The sequence below is a fragment of the Drosophila grimshawi genome, unplaced genomic scaffold (assembly GCF_018153295.1).
Source record: "Drosophila grimshawi isolate 15287-2541.00 unplaced genomic scaffold, ASM1815329v1 contig_311, whole genome shotgun sequence".
NCBI lineage: Eukaryota > Metazoa > Arthropoda > Insecta > Diptera > Drosophilidae > Drosophila > Drosophila grimshawi.
The window spans coordinates 21,785,696-21,812,660 of NW_025063098.1; the positions used below are offsets into that span (position 1 = coordinate 21,785,696).

Sequence of the window (26,965 nt, forward strand, 5' to 3'; positions counted from 1 at the left end):
GCACTCAACACGGCAGCACCACCAAAAATATTTGTATTCGCCATTTTTCAACAGAACGAAGGCAACGAAGCGCACAAAGCCAGACTTTGATTTCAAGCGATGGCGCGACAAGCCGATAAAATGTGCGACTGTTTTACTCTCTGTCTGAAATAAAAAATAAATATATATAAAAAAAAATGAACAGACAAAATGCAAGAGCAGAAACAGGCTTTTTCAACTTGCCAACAAATTTTCGACAGCAAGTTGCGCGAGCAGTGCACCATTTAAGGGCCGCCTCAAGGCCAAGGTTTAACATTAACCAGTGCCAGCCAACTGATCGAAATCAAGCCAAAAAGAGAGGACGAGCCAAACCAACATGAGAGTCAGGCAAATGGCCAACGCACTTGGCACACATACTACACATACTACGCTCAAGCAATGCATTCGAAGAGCATGGCCAGGAAACGGCTGAATGCCACAGCCACAGTCATGCATAATAAATGCGCAACTGGTGTGCAAAGTAACCGGTTTTTAGGAGAACGAAGAGAGATAGAGAGAGAGAGAGAGAGAGCGAGCCCGAAACAATAGTGAGCCTCCCCACCAACATCAAAGTGTTATACGGCTGGGGAAATTGCTTAACAGCAAAAAGCTGCGCACTCTGTTAGCCAACAGGATGTGCGCATGGGGCAATGCTGTTGGCCAAGAGCTTTCTGCTAACAGTCACAACACAACTGTTGGCTAACAGTATAAGACGCATTTGTGGCGTGAGTAGCGTGAGCGAATCGCAATCCGCTGTCCATCGATACGAACTTCCGGCGGCAAATCAGCGCACCAGACGACAAGCCAACAACTGATGCGCACAGCCAACTGGCTGACTGGTTGACTGTCTGACTGGCTAACTGAATGGCTAGTTGGCTGGCTAGCTGGCTGACTGGCTGGCTGGCTGGCTGAGATTGCGGACCCGCAATTCAGCATTTAAATGGTCGCCCAAGAATGCAGATTTTACAGCAACGCATACCAATGTCTGGCTGGCCAAGAACAGTTTGCCAAGCCGCTAGACAAGTCAAACCACTCGCGTTTTGTTGTTGCAACAAACCGCGTTGTTCTCGACTACGTAAGTACGTACGTACCTAGAGTACATTGACCATTTTGGCAACACTTTTTTTTTTCTTACATCGCCCCGTCATCGTCATGAGAAAATTACAGCACTTGACGTTTGTCGGGGTTCGGTCTTCACCATTTCACATGAATTGCAACTAAATTTGTAACAAAAGTCACAAGCAACGAACAGCAGACAAAAACGTTTAGTTCTTGTCTTGGCTAAAAGCAGCAAAACGAAAAAAAAAAATACAAATATATATAAATATATATATCACAGCACATATATAAATATATATATCACCACAACAAGAACAACTGGTTAGAAACGGTGGCGTCATCAACATCAGACAGTCCGGCCACTCGGGGCTGGCCACCAAGTGTGTGAACTGGACTAATTGATATGTTGACACATTTGCATGCATATTCAAGATTTTCGCGAGCTTGGAAATAGTATTTTCAATCTGCAAACAATAAAAATAAATGGCAAAAACTGAGCTAACAATTTACAAATTAAAATTTTATACACCCATTTTGATTTAGAAACAAAACAAAAATAAATGGGAATTACAAATTGTAATTTGTTACACATAATTTGGAAACGGATAATTCAAAAATACATTTTGTTTAATAAAATTAACTAAAGAATTAACTAAAAGAAAAATTTGAAGAAAAAATTATAGAATGTGAATGTGTAAAATATCTGAATAAGCAGAAAGCCTTAAGAATGATGTCGTAATAAACGTATATTGACAGAAACAAAAGTCATGCAGTTTACGAACAGCAACAAATCTGTGGGAAGAATGCAGTTCCATATGTGAATCAAGTTTATACTGGTATAAAATGAGTTAATATTATAAAAATACATATAAAAAGCATCAATTTACCGACTGATGAAAGAACGATGCATTGATTCCATGTACAAGAAGAATGGGATCAATCTTGCAGACAACACAAAACAAAGCTCAACGCTCAACTATTTCTGGTTCTATCTGGCAAAACACCCAGCATAAAAAAGAGCGGCAGCCAAGCACAACTTCAACTTCATGTCACGATCACGGACATGGTCTCAGCCAAAGCCAGAGCCAGAGCCAAAGCAAATGTCAAAGAAGAGAGCAGTCTGTGCGCCAAGCTAGTCAAGATCACCGCCAAGTCGAGTCACTGGATGAGTGACTACGGCGCTGCGCTTGGCTGGCGTTTATTGACCCTAAATGAAATTGCAGCCCCTTTTAGATGTGAATGCATATATATACACATATATTTTTCACATGCTTGTATCTAACAATCGCATGCACTGTGCGACTGGGCGGGATTCTTCTGCCAGCAGACACATTCAAATTTCAAAGTTAAACAATGCGCGTGTTGCCAATTGCCCATCGGGGCTGCCACGGTACGGAAGACGAAGAACGAAATACAAATCAGCTAACAAATAAGCCGGGAGCTGATGATGACGTTGCTTCCTCTGCTGCTGCAGTTGCGCCGTTGCAAACATTAACTGAAACGTACTTTGGCCAAGTTCAAGCAGCAAAGTCAAAAGCAAAGTCTGCCTTTTTTCAGTCTTTGGCTTTGCATTTGCAAAGAATCTACATAAACATATATATAAACATTTTTGTTTAATGTCTGCCTCATGACTTGTTGTTGTTGTGGTTGCAACATAAACCAGTTTGTGTTGTTGCCATTTTTGTTGCACTTTTTTCGGCTTGCTGCCTATTTTATCGCTGCTGTGGCGCAACCACAAAGCGTTTAAGCAAAAGTTATTTTCTTCTTGTTCTCCTGTGCGTTTCGACTTCTTGCGGTTTATCTGAAATGTGTATTTCACCATTTGGCTGGCTGCATTTGATTTGGCATTTTAATTGAAATCCAACGAATTTTTTTTTAAGTATTCAAATTAAATGCATATACACAAAGATAATCATATAGTAATCACATCGACAGAGAGAGTGAGAGAGAGAGAGTGCTGCAGAAAGTGACGGGTGGGCATTTAGGGAAGCTATCCCGGCACCCATTGCCCCCTTTTATCTTTAGCGGCATCATCTTTGTTATCTGGCTGCCGAGCTAATAATAAAGTTTACAAAATATGCCAAACTTTGTGCTCAAGAGCAAAATCAACAACAACAACAATAATAACAGCCAAAAATGGCGGCAGCGACCAAAAGTTTAGCATAATAAATAAACAAAAGGCAATCATTTAGCAGCGTAACAGCAAAAAAGACAACAACAACAACAACAATATACATAAGCAACAAGAGCCACAACTACAACAACATAATGAGAATAGATTTGTTATTTTAGACAAAAATGATTTTGATGCGGCACCGAAGAAGTTTTCACTTTTCTTTGCCTCGCCAACACAATTTTTCATTTATCATAATTATACAAGTTGATTTTTATTTATATACGTCTACTCACGGAAGTAAGCATATTCGCAACAAAAAAAAGAAGAAGATATAAACAATGGAGGTAGAAACTCAACACACACCTGCAAATTAGAGAATGAAAGCCAAAAATGTTATTTTTAAAGAATTAAACAATGGACGGGCCAAATAGGAAGAATGCAAACTCTTAATTTATCAAATTGTACATTAAATTGTAATTTAATTTAAATGTAGAGTTAATTTATTAAGGCAGAGCTGCTCTCTGTGTGTGTGTGTGTGTGTGCTTGTTGTTTGTTGTTGTTGTCTGCTGCCTGGTGTTGTTCATTCTGATAAATTTGCCAGTTGCACTGCCGGTATCAATTTTCTACGTGGCAGAAAAGTGTGCAAGCCAAAGGAGGTTGGTGGGGCAGGGAGACTTTGGCTTCAAGCACGGCGCTTCAATTATTAATGCGCTTTTGTTCATTGCATACTTTCAGGCTGGCATTGAGAAATCAGCGGCACGCACACACGCATACACTTTGATTTTCTTTTTGTATGTGTGTGGCCCCATACAACGCAGTTCAAGCATGTAGAAACCGGTAAGCCTGCGCCATGAATTACAGCCATAATAAATGAGAAATAAATTATTGATGTGATTGCCAAAGTAGGCATGTACCATTGTAAAAGGATCTTTACGTTAACACAAACAAAAACAAAAAAAAAAACCAAAAAAAAATACGAAGAAGAAACGTTAACTGATTCTAAGCTATTTAATTTATAACATTTACGTTGAATATTCCACATGGCCAGCACTGTGTGGCAAGCAGCTCTATTTATAACTGTCTCACTTAGCTGGCACTCGTCTCTCTGTCTCTCGGTCTGTCTGTCGTCTGTCTGCCTGTCGTCCGTCTGTTTGTCTTTCTGTCGCTGACACTTGCATGAGTTTCACATTTCAAATTGTAGTCAGCTACCTTCCGTCTGCTCCACTTTACCCCTACCCAAAGTCCATGGCCTAATGTCTTGGGCGTTTTAGCAAACAAATCACTTTTAATTTTCGGTGACTTTGATTTTTGCGCAAAGCACCCGCAGCAACAAACCACCACCCACCCACCCAAAGCAACCCCGACCCTGATGGGCCAATTCAGCATCTGACTAGGCATCTTCATTATCATTTGCAGTTCTGTTCTCTTCTGTTCTGTGCTGTACTCTGCTTTTGGGGCTAAGCCTGCGGGACTGTGTCCTGGTTCTTTATCTTTTTGTATCTCACTCTGCATTTGTCATTTATGCTTTGATTTTGGCTTTCGGTATTGTTTTTTTTTTGTTTTGTTTCTTTTTTGTGTATTTTGTGTTTTGTTTTTCTTGGCACACACACAAACACACACGCACATGTCAAAAGGCGCACAGGAAGAGGAAGCCAAAGTGACTTTTGAGTGACAAATTGTTTTCAAATTTTGGCTGCCTGCTTATTTGTGTTAATGGCATAAATTTGCATAAAAGCATTAACTGTTTATTTGCTTTGCCGCTTGTGTGCCCCCGCCCCCTTTTTCTCTCTTCTCTCCGCATCTCAATCTGTCTCTCTCTCTCTCTTTATATGTCTCATACATATATACACTACCTTAATATTGCACCACCTCCACAACCTTTGCGAAAATTTGCAAATTGGCCAAAAAGGCAAAACAAGCGCCAGGCAAATTGAAATCACATCTCAGCTCTGACTTCACATATGAAGCATCACTTGAGAAAAAAATTACTTTTTTTTCATTGTTGAAGGGCTGGGGGAAACGGAGAGGCTTCTGAGGGATGGCTACTGCGGTCCCCTGGAGGCTAAATGTAATTTTCTACTCGTATTTATTTATTAAAGCCCAGAAAGGAGCGCACTGATTGAATTGTGACAGACTTTATACCAACCACACCTACCCCCAAGTATAGAGCAAGGAATGCAAATTAAAATAAAGACGCATCCAGGGGATGAAGGTAGGAGGGGGGAAGGGGAGGGATGCTATAAGCAAGGCACACATGTATATAAAATTACCGCTAATAGCTATGGGGCGCAACATTTTCTATAAAAAAGGCATAAAATAAAACGCTGAAAATCGGAAATTCTCATGAGAAATTGCTATAAAGCACATTTTTGTTGAAAATAAAAAAGCGATGCGCATAATTTATTGAAAAATATTTTTAGGTATGGCCAGCGGTGGCAAGAGGAGTTGCAGAAGCAGGCAGGCAGCTGACCAAAGACACGCGCTGCCGCTCAGAGATGGCAGCAAAGAAAGGCTTAAAAGGCTTAAGCGCAACGCTGCCCACAGCCAATGAGGAGCATTAAAACGGCTTAAGGGCGTAATATGTTGTGGCTTAAATTACATTATAACAGCGGCAGCGGTACGAGCCAGGCGCAAACAATAACAAGGCCAAACACAATAACCGAAAAAAAAAAATGAAAAGCTTACAAATTTTTTACTTAACTTGCCACCAATACCCTCGGACTAAAAAGAACTAGGTGGTTTAGTTTGTGCTAAGCTTGGTTTATCTTTATCATAATAAGCTTTAAAATTGCTATGAAACAACAACAAATGGTGGCAGTTGGAGTTTTTAACACAAATTTAATGCAGAGTTAGCTTTGCTGCATGTCTGGATATGTCATAGTCGCATATACTCGACACCCGCAATTTTCCTTGCTTCTTTTTGTTTTTTTAATTATATGCAAAGAAATGTTGCGAGTCGGTCGTCAAAAGGCTTACAAGAAGCGACGTTGCCTGCCTGCCTGCCTGCCTGCCCCCTGCCCGCCTGCTCTACAAGGCAAACAGGCGGCTCTTGGGCTCTAAAAGGGACTAAAATCAGTCGGCTTACAGGCGCGCTGAGCAGCCCCGAAGCTGGCAGCGTAGTTGTTGCCTTTGTTGGCTTTTATCATTAACATGGCTTCAAATTAACGGAAAAACACAGCTACACAGCTGCATCAGCAGCAGCAACAGAGGCAGCAGTAGCAGCAGCAGCAGCCGTTGCAGTGAGAGTTTGCCACCCGCCACCGCAGTTGGGGGAATTATAATTTTTTCACGCTTTTCCAGCGTCATCCTGGCAGCGTTGCAGCCACTTGGCAGCGCTGTCACTTGGCTGGGCGCATTAAGTTTTGCCCCACGAGAAGTGCATGAATATCAAATTAGGTTGAAAAGTGTTAATTTCAAGGCAAAGCGACGCAGGATGTCTGGAAATAGTTTATGACAGCCGACAGGTAAGTTGTCACCCCGTTGTAGCTGCCGCGTCACCGCACATTTTTTTATATATATATATTTTTTTTTTGGCAAATTGCCGACAATTTGTGTTGCCTTTTAATTAATAGAACAACACTTGATGTCAAATGTATTGCAAATTGCAATTTGTTTGCAAGTTGACAACGTAATTAACAACAACTAAAAACCAATTAACCAATTAAAAATAAAAATAATTAGCAATCAAATCGAACGATTCAAATTGGCAAAAGGGGCAACTACAAGTCAAAGAAGAGCGGCGCTGTTGCTCACTGCCATTACTATAAAATACATATATTTGTCTCATATGATTAGCGAAGATTCCTTTAGATGTCTAAAGTATCCCTACTTTGTGATTAAACATATCACATTGCAAAAGTAAAGTAGTTTAGTTTAAATTCTTTTCTTTATCTTGATAAATTCGTTAATAATAATAACAACTGGCGATTACAAAATCGATTGATTGGGCAGTCAATATTATTACATTATTAAAAGCTAAATTCCTAATTTAAAGTTATCATTGCACTCATTTAAGATAAGCGAACCGATTTATTATACATTGACTCGAATTGATCTTTCGAATATTTGCGTATTTTATTGGTTCGACGATCTCGCTTTGTGCTCGAAGCCAGTTTTGGAACCAGATTTTAATCGTTTGCTCAAATTTGAACTTTAGAATGAACTCACATTGAGAACTTTGCGATTTTGCATTAAAAAAAATGAGTTAAATTGTTTGTCTGAATTTAAAATAACAACTTGAACGTAATATCAACAAATTGCAATCCAATTTTTTTTAATATTCAAATTTAATCATAAAAACAAAACTTGTTCTCAAATTGAGCACAGTAAAAAATGATTTTAAATAGAATACAATTAAGCTAATTTGGATCATTCGGAGAACTTGCTTATAGATTGTGTATGTCATTAGAGGAACTGAACAACCTAGTTTTTATATAAAACATCTTTAGAGATGCGATTTGTCAGCGATTTTATCAGCTGGAGTCATTTGTTAGTCAAATTGATGGTTAGTGGCTTGTCAGCTACAAAATGTTCCTGCTACTAACGTTATACGTGCAATTTAGAATGTTGTAAGGATACGACTCATATGTATATAAAAGCAATTGCTTAGTTTTGCATAAGTAATGCTGACAAAATAAGCACATGCAGCGCCCCTCTAATGCAAATCCCTCGTGACTATTGCCTGCGAGCTGGCGCTGCTGTATTTATTTTGAAGATTTGGTTACTTGCAGCCACGTACGAGCATAAGCACACACACACACACACACACACACACACACACACACAGACAGACAGAGAACACGAAGAGCATGTGCGTGTGTGCCATTCTGATGCTGTTGTTGTCATTGTCACGTGTGAAGTGTCATCGAGTGACACAAATGAAGTGCCTGCCATTAGCTTTAAAACTCACAAAGAGCAGAAGAGCACCGAAAAGTGGCAAACTTTGCGTGCGTCTCGTTTGCCATTTGCCACCGAGACGGCAACAACTACTTGTAGCCTTAAAGTTGCCACGCCCCCGCACCCTCCTCACCCCCCTCTCCATCCACTCGTCCGCTGTAATGGTTCAAGTTCCATTTTGCTTTCATGTGCGCAAATTAGCTTATCTGAGATACATCAGAATGCTACTGCATAATTCAGCAACATTTTTTCTGCCACTTTCATTCAATTTGCACCCAGCCAAATCTTTAGCCAGCTCTCGCCGAGCTTGTGGGGGAAATTTCCAAGCATATCTGTTATTTTGGCTCTTCAGTTTTTGCTTAAGGGTTTGAACTGAACGACTGCGACTGTCTTAGCCCTTTGGCTGCTACTGGTGCTACTGCTGCAGCTTTTCTTGATACTGTAAGAAATTCACTCAACTTGTAAATATACTTGCAATGCTATATAGCTGCTGCCCACTACCACCCCGCAACGCCCCCGATCAGCACCCAGAATCAAAGACATTGCTGCTGCTTGCTCAAAATTTCCTTCTCAGAAATTGAATCCTTGGAATGTTGGACCAACACGAAGCAATCGCATGTTTGTTTATCTACAAGTGAGTGTGTGAGTGTGTGTGTGTGTGTGTGTGAGTGTGCAAGTTTGAGCTGGTGTGCGTGCACTTGTCTCTTTCCAGTCGACTCCAATGGGATTTTTGCTACTTATCTCATTTTTAGCATATTTTATCAAACATAAACATAAATTTGTATGTATATTTATTTTGCGCTCGAGCATCGCGTCATTTTGCTTTGACAGCCCGATTCCAGCCGCTCTGCTGTGGTCCTCGAGGATTTCATTCTCATTTTGTGCCACCAGGACGAGCTCCGTGCAACGAGCGTTTCGATTTGGCTTGACTGTTTGTCTGCCACATCCTGCCTTATGCTCTCTAAGCTGCTTGATTGACTTGAAGTGCTTGGATTTAAGTGGTCGCTGGAGATTTGCTTGTTGCTGTTGCTGTTACTCTTTTTGCTTTGGTTTTTTGTTCTTCTTGTATCTACTATGAGTGGCATTGCCTTGTAATATTATGATTATGATTATTTGACTCTCTGTCGACTTCCTGAGCGACAGATGTCAACTCATTTTTCTAGCGCAACCAGCAAGCTTAGTCTCAAATTTTTTCGCACTTTTTTTACCTAATTGACAGCTGACGTTGTCGCGTAACAGACACAAAAAATACAACAGAAAAAAACCGTTGTATTCCTAGATATGAATAGCATTTGGAGCCAATATGAACTTCAGAACAGAAACAGAGAAAGCAGCATAGTTTTTTGTAGGTCATTGTTATGTGGCTTGCACTTTTTTGACAAACCACAACTAGTTGTATAACTAGGAGTTCGGGCATGACGATAACTAGTTGAGTACTTCTAGAAAATCCGCTTAGCATTAGCTTGTTTGACTCGTCGTCACAAGTTCAAAAGTCAACCTTGAACACAAACACAAAGGCTCACACAGCACTCATACACGATGCACAAGCACACACACACACACACAAACACACAGACAGGGCACACACATTCAATGCAGTGGTGGTCTTTGTGTGTGCGTAAGTCACTTAAGTGCACAATATGTTTGGCCATTTGAGCAATTAAAAGTTTTGGACCTAATACGCTTCATTTGGTAAACTTTCACAAGGGCGTACAGTGAACGACAAAGCGAGGCATGTTGCAGGGAGGAGCGATGGCAGATGGATCTCGGACAAAAGCAACGAGTGTACAAATAGTGGCATTAAAAAACTTTCGTCACATGCGAAGGCGTAAACCCCGCCCCCTCTACATGCTGAGCTATTTGAAATCGATAGAGGACGAAAAAGCGTTGCGAGCAAAATTATACTTTGTAGCTTATTGAAATTTATTGAGATTTATGCATAATCTGGACAAGGGCAAAAAAAAAATGAAAACAAAACTTTGCCAGCTGTCAATCACAGGAGCTGGTTGTGTTGCTGCTGTTGCTGTTCTTGCTGCTGCTGCTGGGGGGACGAGACCATCGAGCGCCCCTCGCTTTATCCTCCAGTGACCAATAAAAGCGACAGGCACAAGACATTTGATGAAATACACGGGACTACAGCAGTTGACGATGCCAACGTCGTCGTCGTCTTCGACATCTGTCCAGGAAATAAGCGCCAATTATGCCACCAGCAAATGCGTTCGGCCTGCTGCCCAGCAGGAAGCCAGCTGGATGGCCAGTTAGCGACCAGAATTCATTTCGTTCATTCGTTTCGCTTCTTTCAATTCCAATTTCAATTTGCTGCACACGCTGAAATGGCGCTGTCGTCGACGGCGTCGTCGTCGTCGTCGTCATCATCATTTTCATGCGGTGTGTGTAGCTTCAAAAAGTGTTCGGGCCCCAAAGCGGGCGCATATCTGCTTGACCAAGCGCACAGCTCAAGACCGAGCAGACAGCTGAGGAGTCATCCAGGCTCTCTCAAAATGTTGCCCACCTCCGTGAAGCGTTGTTTCATTTTGTACGCACTTCCGCCGTTAGGTTTACCGACCCCCTTAGCGCGCTCGTAAAGGGATCTTCCTGTATCCAGCATTCACAGTATCCTGCTGCTGCCTTCTGCTGTTGCTGCTTCTGTTCTACTGTTGCTGTCATCTTGTGCCATTGGGTCATCCATCTACCGTTTCATCCTTTGTGCAGTCCGCAAATGTTTTATTTATATGTGGACAACGTTACTTAAATATGCGTAGCAGCCCGTCAGCCCCTTGGCCAAAGAGCAACTCTGCTCAGGTGTTTGTGTGTGCAAGTATATATGTGTGTATATATGTGTATTTGCCCCCTATAGACGAATCTGATTCTGTTGTATTGATATGTGTACATATATGAATGTGTTTTTCTTTTTTTTTTTTTGGTACGGGGGTGCTACGGCATACTTTTAGGCGCAGCCGGAACGTCTCAGCCTTTGATTGAGTGGAGCGCGCAAATCCGCAAAATAGATTTCCCAATTGACACATATTTTCTTTTACCGAAAATTGCTTGCATAAGTGAATGCTGTTTTCTGTTTTCCGTTTTTTTTTTTTTTTTTTGGGAGCACGTATTCCGACTCTTATTAATACGATTTTAATATTTATAGCGTGGACACAAGCATTATACATAAACAAGAACAAGAAAAAGAAAAAGAACAACAACATGTGTTTCATTTCTGGGGTTAATTCGAAGAAAGCTGACAAAAAGAAATGTAGATTGGATTGTTTAGGGAAGCGCCGTTCTTGTTTTTATATTCAGTGTCTTAGCCATTGCGAAACTTTATTATTTTTCTTTTTGTTTTGCTCTTAATTTGAATGATTCTAATTCATATTTGTCTAGCTGCCGAAAAATCCTGGGCACATTAATAAATTAAATTTTATTTAATTGCTTGAGTTAAACGGGTTGCGCCTGGCCTGTCACTTGAAGCGCAAGAATCCGCTCAGTGAAAATGCCTTTATTAATTTCGAAAACAGACCCCAACACTCGACCAAGAAAAATAAAACCTGGCCCACTTCATCCGAGAGGCATTCGTTCATTTTCTTGCCGTCGCAACGTCGGCGACGGCTGCTTCTTTATTTGCTCTGCTGATTGTCAACATCAATTATTTAACTTTTGCGTGACAGACCACCCAAATACTGGTCGGACCGAACCCAACCCAACCCTTGCCCCGGTTGGTCTATTTAAAAACAGTCAAATAAGCGCACATAAAACTTATCACGCCTGAATTTGTCAGCACAAAAGCCAGGCACGAGCGAGAAAAAAAAAACAAAACACAAAAAAAAATTCGCGGCTGGGTTGAAGGCAACCCTTTTGCTGCTGTTTTTGTTGAGCGCCATATGCATCCTTTTTTTCAAATACCCTGTGCTTAGAACTAAGAAAGTGTGTATTATAATATATGCCAAATTTAAGATTTTCTTGAAAATCTCTTGTTCTTTAAAGCAATGATTTCATTTGAAAATCGATATACTTATTTCAGCATGATTTGGGATATGTATTTTGATTTATTTTCTTCACATTGACAACTCTCCAGCTGAAAATTCTATTTATAATATTGAATAAATCTGTGTGCCTTCCTTTCTAAGATCCATCCCAAAAACAGTCATGTTCATGTTTATAGATCAGCAACTAAGTAGAGGGTATGCACAGATTGGTGCACCCTCGGTTTGAGGCATTCGAAGTCGGTTAGTTGAAAATTTGTCGCGGCTTCTGCTTTGCACTTCATTTTGTGTTTGTCTTGTCGAATGCCAAATGCAAATGCTCTGCATACTTTATGGCGTTTTGTACGCTTTTTTCACACTTTCCTAAGCAGTTGCCGTCGCGCACGCGATGAATGAAAATGCCTAAACGGTTGTATGGCTGGCGGGAAGGGCGAGCAGCGTTTTAGGGTTGCCATTGAAAACTTGGGCGGTGACTGCCACTTAAGACAAATTGCGGGTAACAAGTACAGCGCCCACGTAAATAGGCAAAAGCTGCACAACAGAAAAAGAAAAGCAAATATAAAAAAAAAAAAAAAAAATACAACAAAAATGAAAATAAGAACCGGGTGCAAAAAATATAAATAAATACCCCATTGAAAGTGAAGGGGTTAGAGGGTGGCAAACTGAGATACAATGGGTAATAAGCAAGCGCAGGAAATTTGCGGCGCCCAAATCTGCATACAATTTCAGCAAAGCAAAAAGAGGAGGGGCTTTCGCAAAGTATGCAGCAAAGTTTTCAATAATGCCAAACCCAAACTCAAACCCACAATCCCCTCCCTCCCTCCCCTTCCACAGAACAACAACAATTTTATCTCAGCGTCAGGCACTTGAGTGCTCAAGTATTTCACGCCGATTTCTGGCCTCGTTTGCGATAGCTCGTTTCAATTGGCAAAGCTCGCGAGAGAGCGAGAGCGAGAGAGAGAGAGAGAGAAAGAGGGAGCTACCTAGTTACTCTTCTTCTTGCTCTTCGTCTTTTTCTCCTTATTGATATCTTGGCTAATTTGGCAGAAGCGAAAAGTTTGAAGTAGCTTCACAACTTTTAAAAGCTGTGCCGAATAATTAAGCAATTATACCGAACGTGATAGCGGCATATCAAGCATACGACATGTGGGACACATACATGTGCCATGCCATGCGGCTTTGTAATAATATTGCAGATTTATTTGCTGGTCGGCCGGCAGGCAGATGCAGAAGATGGGATGCGGGACAGGGGAGTTATACATTATGCGCCACTTTATGGCAAAGAATGGAGTGCAACACAGGGCAACGTTGCAATAATCCAGGCCGACTGCACGCGTCGAAACTAAAACGAGGCTTAGGTGGGCGTTGTGTGGGCGTGACCAACCAACCCGTCGTGGCTGTCATGCGGTTTTATTAGAAATTGTTATCGCCACGCCTGTTGCATCCCGAGCACCGATGCTGCTAAAGTTCGATTTTTATCTAACGAACCGCATGGGCGTGGGGGCCGCTAGGGCGTAAGAGCGTGCGGCCTGTGATCCTGTGACCTCGGCTTATTGCTCTTCGCATCCTGCTCTATTTCGCCATGCGCCATTTGCCATTTACCATTTGGTATTTTGCTGCACCGGCTTGGCAATGGGTTTGTTGCTGGCTGGCTTTGCCACGAGTGCTTTGTTATCTGTGGAATTAAAAACGTCGCCATATTGCTCTGCCAGGACGAGCCCGCTCACAGGATATCGACTGCCGCGGCTGCGGCTATGTTTGAGTGCACTTTTAGCGCCATAAATCAGAAATTGCTCTTGTTGGGCAAAAACTGGGCGCTTGTCGCTCTCCTCCGCTCTGCATGTGTATGCATGTGGCATTGCCTTTTATTGTTGTAATACGAATACAAATTTATATTGACATCGTAAAGGTAAAAATCTTTTTGCCGCAACTCCTTACATTTACGTGCGGCCACGTTTCAGGCACGGCGTCCTTCCCACGCACACACAAATGTGTATACTTATAAGGCTCAGCAGGAAGCTCAGCACGCTGCCAGGCAGCCAGGCAGCCAGTCAGCCAGGCAGCGGAAAAGCACGCGTGGGGGGAGCAGCAGTTCACCAATCGCATATGCAATGTCAATATTTGTATTTGCTTTCTATGCGAGCGCTTGCAAGTGGTGCTCAGCGTTTGTTGGTTTCCCTTTTTTTTACGATTTGAGGTTTATGTGGGCATCGAAGCAATGGAAAATTCAGCTTTGGAGTGAACTGTGCAATGAAAGTGTTCCGTCGTTGGTAAATGGTGTATGTGTATGTGTGCTCAGATACATTCATCTGATATGGTTATCAAATGAAACATGATAGTCATTTGCGCAATTTGAAGTGCTTCAGTGGATAGATAAGTATTTTCTTTGCGTGAAATCATAGAGTTTTTCATTTGAAAACCATTTACTAAATATCTTTAAATACTTTCTAATTTATTTACACTCAGGATAAATGTTTTATTTAACTTAAGCGATACTTTGTATAATTTATGTTTAATATTAATCAATTTGATTATGTTAGTCTATTTCAAGCATCGGCAAACAGATAATCATTTTAAACTCGCAAAATTCTAGAAGAAAATGCAGCATTTCAACCACTGTGCCTGGCTGGGTGCATTTGGCAGCTTACACCAGCTTTTTGACAGCGCTGCCAGTACTTCTATTTGTTTTTTTTATATTTTTTTTGTTGCGTTTACCAAGAGGCGGCTCCAGCTGCTGCTTTTGCTGTTGCCGATGTCCTTTGGCCGTGCGCTGCAATATGATGGGACTTTGGATTTTTATTTTGCAAACGGAGGGGTGGTGGGTGGATTGAATCAACATTTGCGTATTAAGTTTTATTTATGACAATATCGTTGTGTGTGTTTGCATTGGTTTTGCTAGCGCTAACTAGCCCCAATCAGCATTAAATATGTTCGACGCATTATTGTTTGGGGCAACTACAAGAAAAGCGCATTAACTATTCGACGAGTCGTAAATGTTGGCGCAATAAAATAAGCAGCCTACTTTCCAGAGCACCAACACACATACAGTTAAAATTTAATGGCGGCAAGGCAAACACCTTGGGCTAAGCTCGCCGCTGCGGCGCAATAAACAAAATTCTAAAGATGCGCACACGAAAAGTGCTCAAATCATAAACCAAAATAATAATTACCCATAGCTTTAGGAGGGACTTTACAACAAAAGCCAAGCCCCAGAGTTGCATACACACGGACATACACACCCCAAACAGTAACACATACATACACACACACACACACACACACACATGTAAATTTATTGATGTGCGCGTGATGTGCCTAGACAGCAGCGGAAGACGGAGACTGAGCTGGCCCAGAAATTGGCAGTTGGAGGCGGCGAGACATGGCTCACTTGAATCAGGAGCGCGCACGTTGAGCCTTGGAAGCCATAAAAGCGCACATAATAATGTCAAATGACTTACAACAAAAGCCAGCCTCAAACACAGATCCCACCACAGGCCCACCCAACCACCCAAAACCCATAATAACTGCACAGACATCTTTTTTTCTTGGGGGGGATGGGTGGCATTACACCCTTTCGCTGATGACTGTATTAGGGTTGGCATCGCCAGCCTTTTTTGGGTCGTTTGCAGTTTTTATTACAAATTTATAGGCGCACATGCAAATAAATAGCAAGGCAGTTGACGCGAGGTGTGGATTGGCGGGCGGCCTGTCTCAAGGTGGGCTCATCACATTTTGTCAACAACGCTGTCGCCACTAAAGTAGCCAACGACAAGTTTTAGTTGGCAGTTTCTTACAGTTTCGCTTTCAGTTGCAAAACATTTTGCGAATTTTATAATGCTTATTTCGGCTGGTCAATGTTTGTATTGCCCCAACACTTTCGCCGATGGCAAACGGCCAAACTTTCACTGTTTGTGTGTTTATCTTTGAGTTTGGTCAACAAGTTTTCGACACGCACCTGCAGACAACGCTAACTCCACAGGACCAGGACAGGCAAAGCTTAGAAGAAAACCGACTGGCTGGCAAGGGACGGTAAGTAAGGCCAGCAGCAGGACACAACTGACGACGACATTTAAGCTCAACTAATGCATGTGTCCGTTTGTTTGTTGTGTTCACATGCTAGGACGACACAAGACCGACCTGGACGTAAATAGGAGGAGAACGAGCGAGGAGCAGCAACGTTGACAAAAGCTTCTTCGCATTTGGACCAAAGAAAAGCAATCTTTTTGCCGCACAGCGTGAAAATCGCGAAAATAAATATTGAACTGTAAAGCCAAAGTCAACAATGTGCGCTGCTGTTACCAAGAATGTGTGTGCTTGTGTGTGTGTCTGTCTGTGTGTGTGTGTGTGTGTGTGTTATACTTTGTGTGCTATTGCCTGCAGCCCAAGGGAAAGGCAAGAGTTAAAGCCTTTTTAGAGTCGCAGCTGTTGCTGGTAGCTTGTTACATGAAACCAAGGCAACCACTGTTCTTTAGCCGCAACTTATGCTCTGTTGAAACAAAAGCTTTCAGCACGGCGCATCTATCGATAAATTATAAGAAACGAGACGCTAATTATCTCTAGCTAAACAAGCAATGCCAGCCACAGATGTTAAAAGTTTGTAAGCTGGATAGCATTTAACTCATATTCAATTTTTAATGCAAACTAAAATAAAACAAATTACGTAGGATAAATATTTTCTTGCTGCGCTTTTATACCCTGAACCCATTCAAAATAGGTAACAAGAATATAATTGGTTTTGTGCAGGTACAAAGAAATAACTTCGACCCCATAATGTATGTTCTTAATCACGATCAACAGTTGAGTCGATATAGCCATGTCAGTCTGTATGAACACGCAGATATCAGAGACTAGCAGACTTCATTCTCTAAGAATATTACTTAACTTATATCCCTCGTAAACCGAAATGTATTTCATTTAATCGATATCTTTTTAGTCTTAGTCACTTCAGGGCATCTGATAGTCGAGCACATCTACTTGCTTTGACTATAGATGAGAACCCGAAAAAATTTAAACTTGTTGAACAGAGTTCTCGGCCCGGCTTCCTCTTACCGGCTCCGAAAATGTATGCTATGGTTTCTTTTTGCCATACTATTTTTGGGATTTTAACGAGACATCTGGGAATTGCATCATTTCTTGCAATTCTGTGCTAGTCGTGCCCGGTGCCGCTGCTGCTGCTGCTGCTGGTTATGTTGCTGCTACTATTGTGTGACGAGAGCATTGTTCTTGTTGTCCTTTGTGTCAACTATAATAAATAATGCGAACGTGTGTACAAGGTCCAACATACACACACACACACACATGCACACATGCACGCAAAAATAGTAAACAAAACGCTTGCGTGGAAAAACAACAACGTTAACAAGCAGCAAAACTTGCATGCGCCTTAGGCCAGCGACAGGATAACCAGCAACAAGACGACAAGTAGCTGCTGCCCTCAGCTTGGCACCCACCCATTCCAACTTACCCTCACCCCATCATCTTTCCGTTGAATTGCTGGCAACTTGAGTAACGTTCGGGGCGTAACAAGAGACACGCCCTAATTGAAATTAATGTCTATCCCTTTTCGATTTCAACCAGGACATCACAGGACCTGCTACTGATGCTGCGGCTGCTACTGCTACTGCTGCTGCTTGCCTCCATCTTGTACTCTGTACTTGAACATAGTTCTTGCCCATTTTTGGCCAAAATGCTTGACTTATGTGTGTGTGTGCGTGTGTGTGTGTGCAACAACTACAGTGGCTGCTTGTTAACTAATCCTGAGGTTCCCAATGTCTTTCAAGACACGCATCCTCCGGCTCCCTCCGCTCCCATATTCAGCTCACAGTTATATGCCTCAAGCATGTTTCTTAGGCATATTATATGCCTGGTTACTGTTGTTGTGCCTGCGTGCCGCATTAGTTTGGACACGCACAGAAATGTGGACCATGATATAATATTTTTGTTTAACGATTGTTTTGTGTGCTTGCGCCCGTTAACTGGGGAATAATTAGCCGTTAGCCTTTTGTTGTTAGCACCGCTACTTTTGCTGTGTTGCGTAATGGGCCGAGCCAACAACAGCAACAGTGGCAGAATTGCCCATTTTAAAGGATGGCGTGTGCATGTCTAATGTGCCACAAGCTCTTGTGGCTGAACAGAAATACAAATTAACCCACTCCACCAAAATAATCATATCCTAAATAACTATAATTTTTAACGCTTGCCAAGACGGAGGAAATAACAAAAGCAAAGCCACAAGGCAAAAATCAAATCAAACTGCAAAAAAAAAAAATTATAAGAAATATAAAAACACCACATTTTTGTGTGTGTTTTTCTGGCGGATTACGTGGCGCATACGCAATGCCCCCCGAATGGGAACTGTGAATTGTGTATGGCACGGATTTTGGGCAATTTGGCTCGCATCTCCCTTACTTTTTAATTTCTGAAAAAGGTTTTTATTATGGCGCGCACACACAAAAACACCAGGGAGCAGGGGCATGGGCAGGTGGGGTGGTGTGGGGTGAATAGCAACTATTACTCTCTGCTTTTTTATATGAATTACAATAATAAAAGGAAAAAGCAAACAAAGCAGACGCCACAGTCGCTGTTGCGTACCGAAACTTTGGCGGCATTGCATGAGCTGAAGACGAACAGAAATAAAATCATAAAAATTACAAAAGGTAAGAGACAGCTAAGAAAAACGACAACACACGAAATGCGTTCAAGAAAAATCGCCGTAATAAAGCCCGGCGTCTGGAGTTAGGGTTACGGTTGCGATGCCGTATACGGCAAATAAAACAATTTGAGTGGAAATAAAAAATAAAACAAAGTACATCCAGGCAAAAATAACAACAGCAGAAGGTTGCTGGAAATAAGCGCTTAACACAATGCTCCTCCCAAATGTAACTGAAACGCAATCCTTTGTAAGGATAAACAGAAATGCAGCAGCGCAGCACGGCACAGCACAGCACAGCACAGCACAGCACAACACAGCACAGCACAGCAGTGTTCCAGACAGACAGCCAGACAAATACAGGCGAGAAGCAAACAATGCTGAAGACGTAGTCTTCATCATCCACATCGTCGACATCGTTCTCGTCTTCGTCATCGTCTTCATACCAAAGTAGAGAGCAACTTAAATTATTAATAACAAGCATAAGAACAACAAATGTACGCGAATGAACCAAGAAGACAAAAGGATAACGCAAAGGAGCAGCAGCTGGGGCTCCAGCCAAAGGCACTCCTCTCAGTTGCGTACCCCGGAAGCGTTCGTTGGCCGGTCAAAGCGCTGCACAGTTGGAATTAAGGTTTATGCCCTGGACAGTCATTTCAAAGGCAACGAAACTGGGCAAGCTGGGCGCAATTGAGTCATACACAAGTGGGCAAGTAATTTTCCTAGGACATGTATACAGGTGCATTCCAATTGTCGTCTGAGTGGGAGCTCAAAAAAAAAAACAGAAAAGAAAACCAAGCGGAAGTTCATAAGCAGCAAAAGTCCACTGACAGCTTGTCAGCATGACGATTTCCAGAAGTCAAATAAACTTTTCTATCAGTAAGATGATTGCACTTAATCAATACCATTAAAAGTATACATTAGCACTTTGCTATTTGCTGAGAGCTTATTATCTCTTTCGCTTGCCACTTAATAATTGACAAGGAATACATTGTTCATTTAGTTCAACAAGTGATCCTAGTACAGATTCATAATACATATTTACGAGGATCGTAAATACTCGTACTTCACTCCAAGTAACATTTTCGATTTAGTTATTCAGAGATCTATTTTAGGGAATCACACTAATACCGAAGATACGAAAGTATATTAGTTTTGAGCAATATCCGCTATGCTGTCTGTCCAGACACACAAAAAGCAAGAGACTTCGAACATATACTGTCGATAAAATCAATCATTTCAAAGCGATAAAACATATCTCCCACAATTTTAAAGTTCGTAACCAAAGGTATAAGGTAAATTACTAGGAAACCACCCACTTCCTGCATTCATATTACATTAGTAACAAAGTATTTCACACTCCCTTACGCCACACTGCAATGTTCTCACTTGTTTTTATTGGATATTAACCAATTTTGTAATAGTATTTGGTTTTATTCATATAATGTATTATTTTATTTATATATTTTATTTGATCCTTCTTCAATTACATCTTACTAAATTTATTTTTGCCTAGAATTGAGATTGTACCCTCAGACTTTCTCTCTGCTTAACCCCAATTTATTATTCTCGCACTGCATAAAACTGACCATAAAAATTGCTTTCATTCCATTGTCTTATTTTCTGTTATTAAATATAATTTTGCCAACACACCTTTACGGGATGTTTAAGCAAAAAAAAAAAATAATTTTTTTATGAGCCAAGGAAAAGGCCAATGCACCACCCAAAGCCGCCGCCAAGACCAATTCCCGCCCTGGTGATTTATGCCGCGCGGTCAAGTGTAAGTTCCCGTTGGCTCCTCGGGGCGGGAAATTTGGTTTAACAGCCGCGGCTGGTAGCTCGTTAAATTTGACCCCGCTGAGGCGACTCTGCTGCCTGCTTCTTGCTGCTCCTGTGCTGTTGTTGTTGTTGTTGTAGTTGTCTGGCATTTTATTAAATATAATTTTTTTTTGCCTACGTTTTTTTATGAACTGGCGAGTTAGCTGTTATCACCAAACGGCAGACAGACCCGGCAACCGGTCAGGACTACTTTGCGTGCTGTGATTGCCTTAATTAGTCGCGGCAGATCCGCGCCTGCCTATCAGCCAGTTCATTTTAACTGATAATTAGGCGTCTGTTGCGGGTTAAGCTGTTGACGGGTTGTACAATAAAAAAAAAAACGCTGCGTAATTTATGGCTTCGCCTTTGATCTATGTTGACACAGGATGCGATAGGCGATTAAGAATTAAATATAATATATATATATATGTATATATTCATTAATCCTGCAATAATTATGCATTCCTCATTGATTTCTTTAACATTTATTTTACAAGTAATTAATGGAAACTCAAATTGCGAGCACGTTTGATTGAGTGAATGTATGAAATGCATATTGAATGCATTTTATATTTTAATCTTTGACCCGAACAGTGGCCAGCTTTCGCTTTGGGTGTTTGGTCAAAATATATTTTGCGTTGAAAGCAAAATGTCGTCCAGCGTTTCTTTTTTTTTTGTCTTTGTACACACAAAAGGAGAATAACTGGAATTCATTTGTGTAAAACGTATACTGACAAAAACTGACAAGGACACCCGCAGCTGACACGGGCCGGGGGCGCGACAGCGAATAATTTTAACATAAAACAAATTAAAAACGCATTTATATCGGTTTTAAGCGTTGTCAGCGAAATGCAAGAGTATTGCTTTAAAGTAACTTTGCGGCAGGTTGAGTTTTACAATCGTACACTCGCACACACACACACACACAAACTCACTCGCACACATACAGCGCTAACGAGCGTCCATTATGCAAACAATAAGCACCGTTTCCTTCAGATAAAAGCAAAACAGACAGCAACAACAATAAAAGGGGAGTTCTGCCAAAAAGTGTAAATATATAAATATATATATATATATATATATATATTGCGCATACGCCACGTTTGTGCCACACAGTGGCTTTCATTCAAAAATAGATTTATGTGTGGCATTTAAACGAAAGGACAAACAAAATCAAGAAATATGTTGCAGCATTTATCAAACGTGACGCGTTCCACAACATTGTTTACCCCCATTGTTTGATGCTGCCCCAACACCAGCACCAGACCACTGCTCGTTGAATGCGGCCAGCTCACAGGTTTGACATCATTATTCCTTAGCGACAACAACATCAACATCAACAACAACAACAACAACAATGTGAACTGGCGGGCACTGCATTTTGATATCATTAAAATGTGATCACTGCGCATTAAAGTTGTAGTCAAATGAGGATATGGATGTGAATGTGAATGTGGATGAGAATGAGGAGAGCGTCACCCGTCACCATCTTGGTAAGCAACAATTTGATTTAGTGGCGCACATTATGTTCTGTTCCCGTTCCGTTGCCTCTATGTGGGTGAATATATATATATCTAGATATGTATGTATGTATATATATATATATATATATATATGTATGTATGTTTCTCATGTATGTGCTTATGCAATAATGTCAACAATGGGCCAACCCCACTCGACATGCTGTCACATCCTGTGTCTGTGGTGCTTGTGGTGGTAGCAGCGTCTGCTTGGCTTTGGCTTGTGTGCCAGTTTAGCGGCAACATTTACATTTAGCATTTTGCCCCACTTGTTGACTTTTCGGTCATGGGGATCGCGATTTGCATGATATTCGCATTTATGCGCTTAATTCACTATTTCATAATGGGGCAACGAGTGTTGCTCTTTGTATTAGATTTATTTAGAGAGCTTTGTCGACGTCGACGTCGTCATCATCGTCGTCATCTCACTCACCTTAACTCCAATGTGAACCGGTGAGAATTCAGTTTTTATTATTGAATTTATTGGTATTGGTAATGGCATAGGTAGGGGGCAGGACATCATGGTCGCTACCTGTGAATAGAAATGATACGCAAATAGAAAGACATGTTAGTTTATTAGTTGACATGAGTAGTACTGGAGTGTAAGATTGATTTTATATTATAGTGAGTGTTCTTATGTACTGGGTAACTAAATCATGCTAACTGAAAATGGCACACAACTTTAATCATTGCCAGTGTTAATGCTTACCAGCTTGAGCTGTGAATTCTCGCAGCGCTTAATTCAAAACGATAAAAATACATTGGCATTAAACAGAAAGTAAGACTGGGAATACCGCTGCTTAAGGTCGCAAGTGTTTGACAACGGAATACCCTGGATTGTATTACAAAATATATCAAATATTAAACCTTAAACTTATATTTAGAAAGCTAATTTGGAAACCATTTAAAAAAGTATTTTATTAACTTTAAGCATTATAAATGTGTGTAAAAGAAATTAACAGATTTAAAATACATATTTTACAGTGTTGTTTGCAGCAGATGTGTTTTGTAAATTTACTCAGCCGATGACTTGGTCATCGACATATATTTATAATATATATTATATAACAGTCTATTTATTATTATTACTATTATTATTTGGGAACCTTATACACTGCGACGTAGTCAGATCTATTATGCCACCTTCTGAGCCTATAGCTCTTCCATCAACCGTGATTTAAGAATTCAAGAACTTTTGTCGCATTGAGGGTTTTGTTGCCTTCCGAGCTTGTTTCCGAGACATGTTTTCCTGGGATACGGCACCTTCTTCTGGCAAAGGAGACACAATCCGCTTCGGATTCTTCTTATATCGATTGTTTAGTATCAAAATTGTCATTTTAAATCAATATCAAAAGTTTCCCATAGTTTCCCATACAAAAGACTTGAATTTGGAGCATTACAGTTCATGCAAAGTTACTTTAAGGACTTGGATACCCTCTGGAAAAATATCTGGGATATTGGCAAATAACTTTTACGATAACCGTTGCTCTAGAATGCATTCGCATTGTTCGGGCCAAGAAGCAGTTGGGTAGCAGGATGCTGGGCACGGTCAACACGACAATCAAATAGTTGACAGCTTTTAGCACGGTGCCCCACATAAACCGTTTCCTGCCACTGATGTCCCCCTTAAGTTCCCTTCTCCACCTGCTACTTCTCCTCTCCACCAACAGTGACAACAGTCACAATGAATACGACTGGTCCAACAGTTTGCCAATTCTGTTGGCATTGCACAATTTTTCGCCTTTTTCAATTTCACGCGTTTTAATAGGAACGACATTCGGCCTCCTCACCAAGTCCTGCCCGGCAGCAGCATCCTGGGCACAAATCACAGTCACATTTGCCCAACGTTTTATTTGGCATCATCATCATCGGCATCGGTGGCATCAGCATCGGCATCAGCATCAACGACATCATCGTCCTCATCATCATCATTGTCATTTCCGCTTTTGCGTAACGACGTCAATGTTTTTGATGACTTCATTTCGTTGCGCTGCGTTTGGTTTCGTTTTGGGACAGCGTGTGGCAAGTAAATCATAACTGCAGTTGCAAAGTCCCCCACTTTCCACCCCCTCCCTCGCTCATCTCACGACCTCTTTCACACCCACCATAAAAAGTTTTCGACTTTGTCGGAATACGAGCAGGGCGTTTGAGTCCAACTACAAAGTAAAAACGCAAGCGAACGTTGAAATTAAAATTGCATGACAAAGTGGCAAATGTTGTCAAAACTTTGCATTGCCACCGGCATTAAAGACAGCAACTACAACAGCAAAAACAACAACAGTGCCAGCTTCAAGAACGTTGCCACGCGCTGCAAAAATCAGGAAGCAGCCGCAGCGGCAACGTTGCATGCATGCACTTACAATTACATTTCAATTTCCGGTCTTGATTTCGGTTTCAGTTTTCATCTTTTCGGCATTTCATTTGTCGTCGCAACCATCGTTCAACCCTTTCCACATAATTGCTTTTGAGTTATTGTAGATTGTGTTTAGTTTTGAAAAACAATTTCTCAAATCGCATTACCCAAACCGCCAAGGTGGTCTCTTTGATATTTTGACAGCCTACAAATAGGGCACTCATCATTTGGCTATCGATTACGGTAACAAGCGCCTCCATCACCTACACAGCCACCGCCACAGTCTTGTTGACTGACTGTCTCTGTCTGTCACCTGTCTGTCAGTTTGTTTACGCAGACATCACACATTTCTATCTTCTAGTGGCAGCAAATTGTGTTAAGTGCTACAAAAGTGTCGCCAACACGCTCGGCCCGGCCCGGCACAACTAATTAATAGAATTCTGCATAATATGCTTGCCAGCACTTAAGCGAGCGACGAAAAGTGGCAACAGCAACTTCCCCATCATTATCAGTATCATTATCATTATCAGCATCAGCATCATCATCATCAAGATTAAGATGATCAGTGGAAGAGTAGTGAGCGCCAAAGTGCGGCCAGGCATGACCGCTTGCATTTTAATGACGACGACAACAAACGGAAATTGACGTTGCTTGACTTTCGAACATTGTTGCACGTATGTGAGTGTATGTGTGTGTGTGTGTTTTTATTGTGACACGCGACAGAGCGTCAGAGAGTCGGTGCCGCACCAACAACAACAACTGCTGCGACACATGTGGCAAACATATGAATATATATGGGAAAAGTAGCGGCAACAACATCGACAATGACTGTTGCAAGTACATTTCTCAGTATGCAACTGCCAACAACGGCATTGACATTGATGCATGACCCGGTCGCATGGTCTCCAAGTCTCTGGTCCCCCGTCTCTGTTTCGGGGCATGCCACCCACGCGTTAATTTGTCCAGCTTTCGTTGATACAATATGCTTGACATTTAAGCAGCGAAATAAATGCCAAATGGCAATGCCAGGCTTCAAAGTACTTAAACTGCAACTTGCCCCAGGGAGGGAGGAGGGTGGTCGGGCTCATTATCATCATTATCGTCATCATCATCATTGCAAGCCAAACTACGCAAATGCAATCCATATCATGATTAATGCGCTAGTAACTTGCATGCATCATGCAGCCTCTAACAAGTAGCCCAAAGCTAAGTAGCGGCCTGTGACGGTGTTGTTGTCGTTGTCGTTGCAACAACAAGTTCATGGCATTTGCCGTTGCATTTTCCACTCGGCTGACTATGCGCACCGCATTGCCGCAGTGCAACAGCAACTACAGCAGCAGCTCCAAACAGCATTTGCGGCAAGTGGCCCAACCAAATGAAGCGAACATTTTTGCACATGTTAATTGGCAACGCCAAATGGGTGGATACGCCAGGGGAGCTGTCAAGCCCCTGGCACTGATATTGTAAACAATGCCGCACAGGTTAATGAACAGGTGGATTGAATGAGCAAGGGGCGTGGTGGGCTGCAGCTACAGTTGCAGTTGCAATTGCAGCTAACTGGGTGACTCAGTGACCACAACGGGCTTTTAATGATGAATAATGATAAATTGATGAACATTTTTAAGTATCATTCGCCAAGCAAATGGAAATGTGGTGTAATCCAAATGAATTCTACATGTGGCAGTAAGAGAATCAACTGCATTTCGACTACAAATTATGCATACACATTTCAAAATCGATACAGTTGATATATTGGTCAGATGCTGCTCGTTTTTTTATCCAAATGTGCGAAGGAAATAAGCAGATATAACAAGTGAAATTGGTTGGGATAGCAACAGAACTCATTTTTCGACCGATTATTCCTGTGGGAGTTCCGATATGTGTAGTAGGTCGCTTCTAATAGTTTCCATATGTTAGAAACATAAAACGCATAATGAGGAATGTTGGCTCGAGTATCTTGTTGAACAAGAAACCTTTTCATATTAGAACCCAACCTCGATCATCTCGGACATAAGTACTGCTGCAGCAAGAAGACGTTTTATTCAGCTTGAGGGACCACTTTGCATAGAAGCAGACAAACAGACGAACAAGGCTGTATCGTCTCGGATAGTGCTGCTAATCAAGAATGTATATATACTTTATGGAGTCGGAGAAGCCTCCTTCATTACATTACAAACTTGAAAACTTATGTTTAATACTCTCTCGACAATAGTATAAAAAAAATACTAAGTACATATAAGAGAAGTGCACAATGTTTAATATTGCAAACTATTTATGTTCTAATGCTTTTAATATAGCCAAAGTCGAGTAACGCAAAGGGCCAATAAAAATGTGAGCGGAATAAAGGCAGAAAGCTCTACCTACATACGTACATACATAAATGCACATATATTTTAGCTATAAGCCAGAGATTTGCATATCAGATACCATATCTAGCTCTCATGCACAGGACTCGGGCACTCGGCACTCGGCACTCTTGCAGTGCACCAATCGATGCGCATTAAAAAGCTAAAATCGCTTAGATTTGTGACACTTAGCAGAAGAAGGAGCCGCAGCAGG

General features: G+C 41.4%; 1 protein-coding gene across 3 annotated transcripts in view; it reads right to left on the reverse strand.

Annotated features, from left to right (window-relative positions):
* Nucleotides 1-26,965, reverse strand: part of LOC6568284 (polypyrimidine tract-binding protein 1) — a 167,642-nt gene that overhangs the window by 104,629 nt on the left and 36,048 nt on the right. For all 3 annotated transcript variants that reach the window (XM_032740721.2, XM_032740723.2, XM_032740725.2), the window contains one exon: nt 22,487-22,585. In XM_032740721.2, the coding sequence (XP_032596612.1) occupies nt 22,487-22,585 (99 nt within the window). The remainder of the gene's footprint in view (nt 1-22,486; nt 22,586-26,965) is intronic.